General features: G+C 42.3%; 1 protein-coding gene across 12 annotated transcripts in view; it reads right to left on the minus strand.

Moving 5' to 3' along the window:
• SBNO1 (strawberry notch homolog 1) overlaps positions 1-14147 on the minus strand; it is a 76843-nt gene that overhangs the window by 19315 nt on the left and 43381 nt on the right. For all 12 annotated transcript variants that reach the window (XM_074008309.1, XM_065524998.2, XM_065524997.2 and 9 more), the window contains 11 exons: positions 13110-13292; positions 12459-12556; positions 10691-10842; positions 8268-8465; positions 7446-7613; positions 7179-7354; positions 6647-6778; positions 3946-4081; positions 1982-2094; positions 1808-1879; positions 39-138 (listed from right to left, as the gene is read on the minus strand). In XM_074008309.1, the coding sequence (XP_073864410.1) occupies positions 39-138; positions 1808-1879; positions 1982-2094; positions 3946-4081; positions 6647-6778; positions 7179-7354; positions 7446-7613; positions 8268-8465; positions 10691-10842; positions 12459-12556; positions 13110-13292 (1528 nt within the window). The remainder of the gene's footprint in view (positions 1-38; positions 139-1807; positions 1880-1981; positions 2095-3945; positions 4082-6646; positions 6779-7178; positions 7355-7445; positions 7614-8267; positions 8466-10690; positions 10843-12458; positions 12557-13109; positions 13293-14147) is intronic.

Raw genomic sequence — 14147 nt, forward strand, 5'->3', positions numbered from 1 at the left:
CAATAATCATTGTCGTTATGAATATTTTTAAAACTTACCTTTAAAAAATTCTCCAGGATAGTCTGGAGGTGGTGATACCATAGGAGAATCCAAGTTTACAATGGATTTCATGACAATTTCTAAAGCATTTCTTCCATACTGCAAAAAAAATCAAAACCTTTAACCACTTTCAGCATTTGGATACTCTTCGATCACATTACCACCTAAATACTATAAAAACTATTGGCTGGGCACGGTGGCTCATGCCTGTAATCCCAGCACTTTGGGAGGTTGAGGCGGGTGGATCCCCTGAGGTTGGGAGTTCAAGATCAACCTGACTAACATGGTGAAACTCCATCTCTACTACAAAAAATTAGCTGGGTGTGGTGGCAGACACCTGTAATCCCAGCTACTCGGAAGGCTGAGGCAGGAGAATTGCTTGAACCTGGGAGGTGGAGGCTGTAGTGAGCCAAGATGGCGTCATTGTGCTCCAGCCTGCGCGACAAGAGCAAAAAACTCTCTCTCAACAAAACCCCCAAAAAACCACAAACTATTATTGTACCAAAGATTCAAAAAAGCAATTCTCAATTATCTTTATACTTATTTATTTTTTCTTCTTTTGGAGACAAGAGTTTTGCTCATCACCCAGGCTGGAGTGTAATGTCACGATCTCCACTCACTGCAACCTCTGCCTCCCGGGTTCAAGCGGTTCTCTGCCTCAGCCTCCCAAGAAGCTGGGACTACAGGTGCCCGTGTCCACCATGCCCAATTTTTTTTTCCTTTGACACGGAGTCTTGCTCTGTCGACAGGCTAGAGTGCAGTGGTATAAACTCGGCTCACTGCAACCTCTGTATCCCAGGTTGAAGTGATTTTCCTGCCTCAGCCTCCTGAGTAGCTAGGACTACAGGCTTGAGTCACCACGCCCAGCTAATTTTTCTATTTTTAGTAGAGACAGGGTTTCACCATGTTGGCCAGGATGGTCTCGATCTCTTGACCTCGTGATCCGCCCACCTTGGTCTCCCAAAGTGCTGGGATTACAGGCGTGAGCCACTGTGCCCAGCCACACCCAACTAATTTTTATATAATTTTTTGAGACACAGTTTTGCTCTACTGCCCAGGCTGGAGTGCAGTGGCATGATCTTGGCTCACTGCAACCTCTGCCTCCTAAGTAGCTGGGACTGCAGCTGAGTGCCACCACACCCAGCTAATTTGCTGTATTTTTAACAGAGATAGGGTTTCACTGTGTTGGTCAGGCTGGTCTCGAACTCCTGACCCTCAGGTGATCCACCTGCCTTGGCCTCCCAAAGTGGTCGGATTACAGGTGTGAGCAACCGATTCCGGCCTAATTTTTGTATTTTTTTTTTTGTATTTTATTTTTTTAGTACAGATGTGGTTGCACCATATTGGCCAGGCTGGTCTCGAACGCCTGACCTCAGGTAATCCACCCACCTGGGCCTCCCAAAGCGCTGGGATTACAGGCATGAGCCATTGCGCCTGGCCTTTATATATATTTTATACTGCCTAATTCATGTCTCTACACATAGCAAACGTGAGAAAAATTAACTTCCTTTACTTCTGAGAACTCAGTTAATTCATTCTCATTTGTTCTTGTTTTCCAAAAGGAATAAAGACAACCACATTGCTGTACTGATACTTAACATGTGATCTAACTTACATGTGAAATTCTGTCTTACAGGAAGTCATGATTTTAAAGCAAATGCATATGAGAGGCAGTTTTGTTTTAGACAGTAACTACCTTTCTTTCACGTTCCCTACAGCTACCATACACTATCACAAGTTTTCAGAGATACTGAAAGTTGAAATGTACCTTATTATCAAAGTTGAACCTGCTCAGATCCCTAGATTCTGTTGCTCTTCTATCGCCATGTGTAAGTGCCCCCTATTAAAACAAAAATTTCAGTCAAGGCACAGGTAACCTTTTACCAGAAAACAGGTACAACAGATCATCTTTTACACACAGCCACACAACTCCAAAACTCACCAAACTCTCAAGTCTTTTAGCAACAATAGATGCAAATCTTTGTTCTCCTGCCAGTTCAGAAATCAGAAAGACATATTCAGGAGCAGTCACTTGGTTTGATCTATGAGTTCGTCCTGCAACGAAATTTTTTTTTAAAGATCATTGATTTTGTTCGCTGAATAGAATATTCTGAGATGTATTCCTAGCATTTAATACTAAACTGGTATTGGGAAACCACTAAACAAGAAAAATTACAGATAATGTTAAATTACCAAAACACACATAAAACTGCTTAATGATAGAAGTATTAGCATTGCTATCCCAATTTTGCTTAACCACATGTTACTGATACACAGTTACTCTGGATTTTCCCACAACTGTTTTTCAAATCATTGGTCACAAGAACATGAAGATGGAGGGAGGAGCTGTGTGCCTTTGGTGAAGCTACTGAGGTTGGAAAAGCATATGGAAGTAGCAGCTTCTGATAGGGACCTAATACATCCTTAAATTTTATAAGGACACTCCTTGAGGAGCCCTGTTCTTGGAACCCCACAAATTCCCACCATATATATATTTTTTACAACTTGTAAACAGGCAAAAAATGAATTCATAATGCATCATATACTATAAGGTACATATAACACTCCTTAAATGCAAGGTCTGAGATTTCGAGTTATAAGATATAAGACATTGGCCGGGCACGGTGGCTCAAGCCTGTAATCCCAGCACTTTGGGAGGCAGAGGTAAGCAGATCACAAGGTCAGGAGATCGAGACCATCCTGGCCAGCACGGTGAAACCCTCTCTCTACTAAAAAATACAAACAATTAGCCAGGCGTGGTGGTGGGTGCCTGTATTCCCAGCTACTCAGGAGGCTGAGGCAGGAGAATGGCGTGAACCCAGGAGGCGGAGCTTGCAGTGAGCCGAGATTGCGCCACTGCACTCCAGCCTAGGCGACAAAGCGAGACTCCATCTCAAACAAAAAAAAAGACATTAAACAGGATTTGTTGTTGTTGTTGTTGTTAGAGTTTCGCTCTTGTTGCTGAGGCTGGAGTGCAATGGCTCGATCTCGGCTCACTGCGACCTCTGCCTCCTGGGTTCAAGCGATTCTCCTGCCTCAGCCTCCCGAGTAGCTGGGGTTACAGGCATAAGCCACCACACCTGGCTAATTTTGTATTTTTAGTAGAGACAGGGTTTCTCCATGTTGGTCACGCTGGTCGCGAACTCCTGACCTCAGGTAATCCGCCCACCTCAGCCTGCCAAAGTGCTGGGATTACAGGCATGAGTCACTGCGCCCAGCCTGTTTTTGTTTTTTGAGACAAAGTCACACTTTGTCACTCAGGATGGAGTGCAGCGGTGAAATCATATCTCACCGCAACCTTGAACTCAAGTAATCCTCCCACCTCAGCCTCCTGAGTAGCTGAGACTACAGGCACATGCCACCACATCCAGCCAATTTTTCTTCTCTCTCTCTTTTTTTTTTGAGATGCAATCTCCCTATGTTGCCCAGGCTGGAGTGCAATGGCGTGATCTCAGCTCACTGCAGCCTGCGCCTCCCAGGTTCAAGCGATTCTCTGCCTCAGCCTTCTGAGTAGCTGGGAGTACAGGTGCATGCCAACACACCCAGTTAATTTTTGTGTTTGTAATTTTAGTAGAGGCTCGGTTTCATCATGTTGACCAGGCTGGTCTCAAACTACTACCTCAAGTGATGCACTCACTTTGGCCTCCTAAAGTGCTGGGGTTACAGGCACAAGTCACTGCTCTCAGCTGTTTTTCTTTTCTTTTGGTAGAGACAGGGTCTCACTATGTTGCCCAGGTTGGTCTCAAACTCCTGGACTCAAGTTATCCTCCCACCGTGGCCTCCCAAAATATTGGTATTACAGGCATTAGCCACTGTGCCTGGCCTAAACCTAGGTTTTGATATGCACAAATTTACCCAATGATTCCTAGCTGGATAATTAAGTGAAATCCAGTTGTAGGAACTTACCAAATTGTTGAATTGCTCTATCAGCGCTCCAGGGTAATTCTAAAGTCATATGAACTCTTCGTCTTTGATTTTTAGCTCTCCTATCTGCTTGTAATGAAATACCTGAGCTGGCAGCTTCTGAGATGATAGCAATATTCTGTGTCAAATATAAGAAAAATAAAGTCACCTTTGCGTAAGAACAAGCAGGCCAGTGCCTTAAATGAAGTCCTTCAGCAGACTGCTTACATTCTCCTTCTTTCTCAACAATAAGACTCCCAATTTTATTTCCCAGTCTCCCTTACAGCTAAGTGTGAACATTCTCCAGTCAGCAAGGTGTAGGTAAAATGTATGATGCACAGGAAATGTCCTTAAAAGCAGGCGACATGCCCTTCTCATCCCCTTGTCTCCTCTCTTTTAGGTAAAATGTAGAGGTAGTGACAGAGTCTGAAGCAGGTATCTTGGAATACAAAGGTAACTTGGAAATGGAGGCCCACGTAATTTAATGAACAACACGGAAGGTGCCTGGGCTTCAAGGGGGCATACAAGCCCTGCTCCACCTACCCAAATGTGTCCATGAGAGAAATAATCTTCTCTCTTATTGAAACCAATACTTAACAGACTTTGTATTTTCTGTTATTTAGCAACCAAAACTAATTCCAACTAATGTAATTCCTAATGCATAAGGGTGTAGATTAATGAAGCAATTACATAAAATAACTAATACCTGTACCCACAATCTTGAAAATATGTATCATTAGCTTTTTGTATATATGTATTTTTTGAGACAGGGTCTCACTCTGTCACACAAGCTGGAGTGCAGTGGTGCAATCATAGCTCTCTACAGTTTTCACCTCTCAAGCTCAAGCGATCCTTTCACCTCAGCCTCCCAGTAGCTGGGACTGTGGGCATGTACCACCATGTGACTATTTTCCCTGTACGGGGGGAGCAGGGGTCCCACTATGTTGCCCAGGCTGGTCTCAAACTCTTGTAATCGTACCACTTTTGAGAGGTTGAAGTGAATGGATCGTTTGAGGTCAGGAGTTCAAGACCAGCCTGGCCAACATGGCAAAACCCTGTCTCTATTAAATACACAAAAATTAGCCAGGTGTGGTGGTGTGTGCCTGTATTCCCAGCTACTTAGGAGGCTGCGGCAGAGAACTGCTTGAACCCGGGAGGTGGAGGTGGCAATGAGCCGAGATCGCACCACTGCATTCCAGCCTGGGGGACAAAGTGATGGTCCTTCTCAAACAAACAAAAAGTCTACAGAAAGAGTCTCTGGGTCAGCACAGTAGCTCACGCCTATAATCTCGGCATTTTGGGAGGCAGAGGTGGGCACATCACTTGAGGTCAGGAGTTCAAGAGAAGCCTTGTCAATATGGTGAAACCTGTCTCTGTCAAAAAATACAAAAATTAGCCAGGCGTGGAGGCGCGTGCCTATAGTCCCAGCTACTCGGGAGGCTGAGGCATGAGAATCACTTTGACCCAGGAGGCAGAGGTAACAGAGTTGAGATCACGCCACTGCACTGCACTCTAGCTTGGGCAACAGAGTGAGACTCTGTCTCAAAAAAAAAAAAAAAAAAAAAGAGTCTCTGGAGGCACCCAAAATCTCTACAATGGTTGGATATGAGAATGTAATCTATAAGCCATTTACAGTAAATCATCTTAATATAAAATGATACAGCAATAAAATACACAGTGAAACCAAAGTTACTAGTAATATGGACACATAAATATTTTAGACTCAAAATCAGAATGACACTACAATGACATTAGATGTCACAACAGCAAGACGAACTAAGAGAACTTTTTTTTTTTTTTTGAGACAGTTGCCCAGGTTGGAGTGCAATGGTGCAGTCTTGGCTCACTGCAACCTCCGCTTCCCAGGTTCAAGCTATTCTGCTGCCTCAGCCTCCTGAGTAGCTGGGACTACGGGCACCTGCCACCATGCCCGACCAATTTTTGTATTTTTAGTAGAGGTGGGGTTTCACCATGTTTGCCAGGCTGGACTTGAACTCCTGACCTCATGATCCGCTCATCTTGGCCTCCCAAAGTGCTGGGATTACAGGCATAAGCCACCATGCCCGGCGTGAACGAAGTGTTTTACATCATGATTAAATATTTCAAAAGCCTCCAAAGCACTCAAGAGCCATATCTAATTCTATGCATTATACACAATATTTATTACATTCAATGATAAAATAATAAAAACATGTAAAATATTCAGTGAGTAAGGGAAATTACTAAAAAACTATGCGTAATAGCTCTGTTGCCCAGGCTGGAGTGTAATGGTGCGATCTCGGCTCACTGCAACCTGCGCCACCAAGGGTTAAGCTATCCTCCCACCTCTGCCTTCTGAGCAGCTGGGACTACAGGCATGCACTACCACACCCAGCTCATTTTTTGTATTTTCAGTAGAGACAGGGTTTCACCGTGCTACCCAGACTGGTCTCAAACTCCAGAGCTCAAATGATCTACCCGCCCTGGCCTCCCAAAATGCTGGGATTACAGGCCTGAGCCACTGCACCTGGCCAATATTTATTATATTTAATGACAAAATAATAAAAACACATACAATATTCAGTATGTACAATTACTAAAAAATACAGAATGACAATACTCAATGGACATAACTTATATTAAAAGGAAAAAAACTCTTCTGAAGCTTAATCTAAATATACGGGAATTGTTCTTTTCACTGAGAAGCATCCTAGGTAAAACATACCTTATCTCCATCCATAAATCGTTGTTTTTCTGTGATGTTTAGTATTTCCACAGGCACATCAAGTTCAGATCTTGACTCATAAGATATGCTTCCATCATCGTTGCTCACAACCCGTCCCTTGCGGCCGGTCATCTGAGAAGCCAAACAATGTCATTACAATGAAGGTATCTGACTGCGATGGATGGACTCAGTGCCTCTCTCCTTAAAGACACTTGGGAGATAAGAGCACGGGCTGTGCTGCACCAGGCACTGAAGGATACAGAACACTGTAACATAGTCCCTGGAAAAAGCTTGACACATGGCCACGATCACAAAAGATGCGTGACAAGTGCAGTAACTAGGACCAGTGGCTTGGGACAGACACTCAGATACTGGAGGCAGCAGTTCATTGGGTGCAGGATGGCAACAAAAGTAGAACAAGAATTCTATGATCTAAGAAATTTAGATTATTACGTGATAATACTATCAATGCAACTCACTTTACAGGGGTTCAAATGGCAAAAATGTCACCAAGAGATACAGGCCTATTTACCTCAGCAACGTTCTCAGGGCCACCAAGTTCATCGATAAGTTCATCCAGGGTATTAGGGGGGAGGTCTTCAGCTAATTTTTCTAACTTATCAAGCAGGTCTTTCTTCATCTGCTGAGCCCTTTCCACAGCATCTTGACTTGTTATAAGGCTATTGTTACTGTTGGTGGTACTGTTAGCTAGGTAAAGAACATTTGTTAAAACTTAGTGCAAAGTTTAAATATTTTTGTTTAAAAGAGTATTTCAAAAAGGAAGTTTCTATATGGATACCTGGTGTACTGTTAGGAGCAGGTGAGATAACTGGTGTAGATGAAAAACTAGGTCGTTTTGATCCAAGACCTGATGCTAATAAGGCACTTTGAATAGAATCTGGATCTATACTTTTCTTCTTTTTTTTCTCTTTGTTTTTCTTGTGGTCTTTTCTGATTAACCAGGGATCTGAGTGTTAAGAAAAGATACATGTCAAATCACTTGTTAAAACAAGTACAGAATCTTCAAAGGAAACAGCCTTTGAAATTTTTTCTTTTTTGAGACAGAGTTTCACTCTTGTTGCCCAGGCTGGAGTGCAATAGCGCAATCTCGGCTCACTGCAACCTCCACATCCCAGGTTCAAGTGATTATCCTGCCTCAGCCTCCGAGTAGCTGGGATTACAGGCATGTGCCACCACACCCGGCTAATTTTGTATTTTTAGTAGAGACAGGGTTTCTCCATGTTGGTTAGGCTGGTCTCGAACTCCCAGCCTCAGGTGATCCGCCCACCTCAGCCTTCCAAATTGCTGGCATTACAGGCATGATGAAATTTTTTATAGTGTTAACTGATAATTGATCACTACCTACATTAGTCATCCATACACCATAGGGTACAAATCCACGTTTTCAAGTTAAAAATAACTGCACAAAATTGAGGTTATCTTATCACATATATGAGGCTGAAACCTCCAGAAGGTAGATTAGCCTGGAGCTCTCCACCAAGCAAAGATTAGAATCTGTGTGATCATTTGTACTGCACAGAAGAAAAGGTTTCATATCCCATTTTCAAATACACTGAAATATTAATTATGCCTTAGTGCATATTTAATATACTGAACTTACCATTTTCATCATCCTCACTAGACTCATCTCTAAATGGGTTGAAATCGTCATCATCTCCAGAACTCATGTTTTTAGAGCTCTCATAGTCACTTTCTTCATTATCAGAGGCATCAGATTCACTTCCACTGTCATCAGAACTGCTACCAGTAAGGCCACCTACTTTTCGTGCTTTTTTGGCTTCTCGAGTTATTTCTTCACCTACCCCCAGTCACAAACAAGAGGGTCAGCCCAAATTCAATGTTTCTTAAGATCCAGTACATCATATTTAGTTCATGAATTAATTCAAATGAAAAGTGCAGAGGACAAGTATTTATGTAAGTCAAAGAACAAACAGAATTCACAAGTCAGTGCAACCTTTTGGACTCCCATAAAAAATAAGGTTATAAACATTTATTCTGAAGAAGAGACTGGATACAGAAGTACTAAGTCAAGACTGCCTTCAAGTGTACCAGTTTCAAAACAAATTCAGGACAACAGAGTAAAAGCAGAAACTCTGGCATAGTCACAATTTGTGTATCGGATTTGAGAAGAGGCCTAATAATTATAGGTTTATAGACACAGAATACTTAGAAAATCAACAGAAAATCAATTTATAAAACTTTTTTATTTTTGGAGATAGGGCCTCACTCTGTTGCCCAGCCTGGAGTGCAGTGTCACAATCATAGCTCACTGCAGCCTCAACTTCCCTGGCTCATGTGATCCTCCCACCTCAGCCTCTCAAATACCCGGGACTACAGGCACATGCCACCATGACCAGATATTTTTTTTCCCAGTGTCTCACTCTGTCTCCCAGGCTAAAGTGCAGTGGCATAATCTTGGCTCACTGCAACCTCCACCCGCCGAGTTCAAGTGATTCTAATATCTCAGCCTCCCGTGTAGCTGGGATTATGAAGCACCCTGCCACCAGGCCCGGCTAAGTTTTGTATTTTAAGTAGTGATGGGGTTTCGCCATATTGGCCAGGCTGGCCTTGAACTCCTGACCTCAGGTGAGCCACCTGCCTCAACCTCCCAAAGAGCTGGAATTACAGGCGTGAGCCACCGTGCCCAGCAAGAAGTCAACTTCTAAAATCCAAACAGGGCTAGGTGGGATGGCTCACACCTGTAATCCCAGCACTTTGGGAGGCCCAGGCAGGCACACTGCTTAAGCTCAGGAGTTCAAGACCAGCCTGGCTAACATGGGGAAACCCCGTCTCTACTAAAAATACAAAAATTAGCAGGGCACGGTGGTGCATTCCTGTAATCCCAGCTCCTTAAACCCAGGAGGCAGAGTTGCAGTGAGCCAAGATGGTGCCACTGCACTCCAGCTCAGGTGACGGGGACCCTGTCACCAAAAAAAAAAAAAAAAAAAAAAAAAAAAAAAAAAAGGGCTCTTTTAAAGAAGACTACTGAAACACCCAGCTCTCTATATATTAAAAAACAGGTTTCACAATATACAAAGACACAGGTTTTAGTTCCCATGCATCATTAACTATCTCTGTCAACCTAGGAAAACTCTTTAACCTTTAAATCTTTCTGTGCTTTAGTGACCTCTATCTATAAAACTGGAAAAATAAGATCTAATTTCATATGGACCTCTGCCAGGTTATATGGTAGAATGTATATAGCCAAGTGCTTAACACACAGCCAACCACCAGTGAATTGCTCAATTCCTAATTTAAAACGGGGATAACTTGTGCATTCAAAATTGTACAAGTTGGCCGGGCGCGGTGGCTCAAGCCTGTAATCCCAGCACTTTGGGAGGCCGAGACGGGCGGATCACGAGGTCAGGAGATCGAAACCATCCTGGCTAACACGGTGAAACCCCATCTCTATTAAGAAATACAAAAAACTAGCCAGGCGAGGTGGCGGGCGCCTGTAGTCCCAGCTACTCGGGAGGCTGAGGCCGGAGAATGGCGTGAACCCGGGAGGCGGAGCTTGCAGTGAGCTGAGATCCGGCCACTGCACTCCAGCCTGGGTGACAGAGCGAGACTCTGTCTCAAAAAAAAAAAAAAAAAAAAATTCTACAAGTGACAGTGAAAATTTGGAATCATTTGTGAATTCATGGAAGGCAGTTCATTCCCAAAATATAGCCACTTTCAAATGCTTATGTTTGTGGTATTTTCGACATCAACTATTCTTTTCCTTTTTTTTTTTTTTTTTGAGACGGAGTCTTGCTCTGTCACCCAGGCTGGAGTGCAGTGGCGCAATCTCGGTTCACTGCAAATTCTGCCTCCCAGATTCACGCCATTCTCCTGCCTCAGCCTCCCGAGTAGCTGGGACTACAGGCGCCCACCATGATGCCCGGCTAATTTTTTGTATTTTTAGTAGAGACGGGGTTTCACCGTGTTAGCCAGAATGGTCTCAATCTCCTGACCTTGTGATCTGCCCGCCTCAGCCTCCCAAAGTGCTGGGATTACCTATTTTTCCTTTTTTAAAGTACTCACCTTTCCGCTTCTTTATTTTATTTTCTTTACAAGGACTATCTCTTGGTGAACTGTTGTTACTTGGAGCTGTCAAATCGATTCCTAGCAAACTATAAAGTTTTTTCCTGTCTGGAGCAGGAAAATGTTTTTCAATGAGTGACTGCAACACACCTCTGTAGAAGAGAAACAGCAACAATTACTGCTTCAGTTGACAAAGTAATTATATGTAAAGTCTTATTAAATATATTGAAATATACCTTGCTCAGTTTTACAAAATATTGATAAACAAGCTCAAATAAATTTTAATTTTCTAGCCCAAGGCTGTCCAACTAAATAAGAACGCAAACCAAACCACATACACAATTATTACATTTTCTGATCGCTTACATTAAAAAAGTAAAAATAAATAAAACTGGTGGAACTAACTTTAATAATACATGTTATTTAACTCAATGTACCATGTCAACACATATATTTTACATTATTTTTTCTTAAGGAGTCTTTGAAACCTGGCTCAGTACACACATACAAAAACATCTCAATATGGACCGGTCATTTCAACTGCTCAATAGCCACATGTGATGAGAGGCTGCCGTTCCGGACACGATAGTTCTAGGTAATCATGTACAGAAAAATATAGATTAGCAGGCATATGTCTTGCTTTTTTCTTTTTTTTTTTTTTGAGACAGCGTCTTTGTCACCCCCGGCTGGAGTGCAATGGTCCAATCTCGGCTTACTGAAACCTCTACATCCTGGGTTCAAGCAATTCTCCTGCCTCAGCCTCTCAGGTGCCCGCCACCATGCCTGGCTAATTTCTGTATTTTTAGTAGGACGGGGTTTCACCGTATTGGCCAAGCTGGTCTCAAACTCCTGATGTCTGGTGATTCACCTGACTCAGCCTCCCAAAGTACTTGGATTACAGGGGATGAGCCTCATGTATTGATTATAAAAGGAGCATCTGAATGCATCCCGAGGCACAAAATAATAGAGCAGGAAGTTTATTTTGCTCAATTTACTACCAGAGTTTGAATCTGGAGGTTAGGCAAACTAAAAACAATGCCTAAAACATTTTAAAATCTATTTCTGAAGATCTCATGCTTATTTTCAACTTTATAGTAGACTTTCTTTTTTATTTTTGAAACAGGGTCTCACTCTGCTGCCCAGAGTGGAGTGGAGTGGTGCTCACTGCAACCTCCACCTCCCAGGTTCAAGGGATTCTCCTGTCTCAGCCTCCCAGGTAGGTGGGACTACAGGGCATGTGCCACCATGCCCAGCTAATTTTTGTACTTTTACTAGAGATGGGGTTTCATCATTTTGGCCAGGCTGGTCTCGAACTACCAACCTTAAATGATGCGCCCACCTCGGCCTCCTAAAGTGCTGAGCTTACAGGTGTGAGACACCACGCTCAGTCAACTTATAAAGTAGACTTCGTTACATTAGGACGAACTACAGTTACTGTTCCTGTAGATAATGGTAATTTCAAATACAGAACACTAAAACTGAAACTAAACCAAGCTGTCACAGATTTCCAAGATGTACAAGACAGACAAAACCAAGCCCTTCTGTTAGTTCACATACTCTATGTAATATTGGCAAAACGCTTAACATTTTAGGATTATAAGATTTCTGGTATTGTTTTCCAACAGATACACCGTCACAGAAAAGCAGAAAACTCAGATCAAGAAAACTCAAAGATGATGCAGGTGAATCAAAAGTTTTGTCTCCAGGCAATGCCCACACATTGGAACTAATCTAAGTAAGAACTCAAAAAGAAAAACAAAAACATTACTTGGCAGTTGAAACAAAATCATTCAATTCTCCCCCGCCCTCTTCCAAAGCTTCTAATGTTCTAGCTTCTCCTGTAGACTGTAGACCAATTACAACACACTGGAGAAAAAAGAAAACATGTTAATTACAAATAATGTTTGTGGTTTCTTACCAAGACATATTTTAAATATTTAGCTAAACAAAGATTTCAAACAAGAATGTCCCCATTATCATAAAACACACATTTGTTTTACTTATTTCTTCTATATATTTGAGACAGGTTATATGTCAAAAATTGAGGCAGGAGACAGGATTACAGACAGTAGTAAGCAAGAGTGAAGCACCTGCCCTTGTAGAGTTTATAGTATCTTATCCTTTAAGTAGATAAACATTCACCAAAAAGAAAAAACCTTAATGCAATACACATCCATATGCTACCAGTGCTACCAGCTATGGATGACCAATAATAGTGATGTTTACTTTGTTATACTTTTCTGAACTCTCTAAATTCTCTAAACAGGCATTGCTTTTATAATTTTAGGAAATGTGTTTTTTAAAAGTTCGACTATCCTTTAGGAAAACCCGATTTTACAAGCAGAAAACCTCAGCACCCACAAAGACTAAACAACATAACCCAAAACCAATAAATCTCTTACTGTGTTCTTCTACTTACTTTTCCATTCTTGATTTCCTCTCGAGCTAGTTGCACAACCCTTTTAACTTTGGATGCTATGCATAAGTATTTGAAGAACCTCTGGTGAGCAGACCAGAACTGACCCCACATGGACTTCTTCATTCGTTGCTCGGCATCAATCAGATCTGCAGCTTGCTGAAACCGCTCTCTGGCGATGACCCACTGAAGATACACAATCAACATTTTAGACACTTCATCTTTGAGTCTAGTTATTTAAAAATACCAATTAAATCAAAATAATGTTAAGTGCAAGACCATTTAATATTAATTTAATAAATCATCTTTAGTAACTTGGGAATCTATTTCTCAGGATACTCACACAGTTGTCTCAAGTTTCTTATTACCTAATGCAGTTATTTTACAAAATAATGTGATTTTAAGAACTACGCAACTGAAATAAATGGCTCTAACTTATGAATTACCTTAACAAAATGAAAACATGGAAAATCTGAAATATAAGAACATTGGTTAGACCAGGCGCAGTGGCTGAGGCCTGTAATCCCAGCACTTTGGGAGGCTAAGGCAGGTGAATCACTTGAGCCCAGATCCGGCTGGGCAACACTGTAAAACCTCATCTCTGCCAAAAAATACAAAAATTAGCCAGGCACGGTGGCACGTGCCTGCAGTCCCTGCTACTCAGGAGGCAGTGTTGGGAGGACTCCTTGAACCTGGTTGGTAGAGGTTGCAGTAAGCCAAGATCACACCACTGTACTCCAGTCTGGGTGACAGAGTAAGACCCTGCCTCAAAAACAAAAAACAAAAAACAAAAAACCACATTGGTTAAACAGCCTATCATCTGGTAACTCATCTGGTTTGTTTGTTTTTGTTTTTGTTTTGCGATGGAGTCTCCCTCTGTTACCCAAGCTGGAGTGCAGTGGCACAATCTTGGTTCACTGCAACCTCCGCCTCCTGGGTTCAAGCAATTCTCCTGCCTCAGCCTCCCCAAGTAGTTGGCACTACAGGCGCGTGCCACCATGCCTGGCTAATTTTTTTCCGTACTTTTAGTAGAGATGAGGT

Source organism: Macaca fascicularis, chromosome 11, assembly GCF_037993035.2.
Source record: "Macaca fascicularis isolate 582-1 chromosome 11, T2T-MFA8v1.1".
In the NCBI taxonomy this organism is placed as follows: Eukaryota; Metazoa; Chordata; class Mammalia; order Primates; family Cercopithecidae; genus Macaca; species Macaca fascicularis.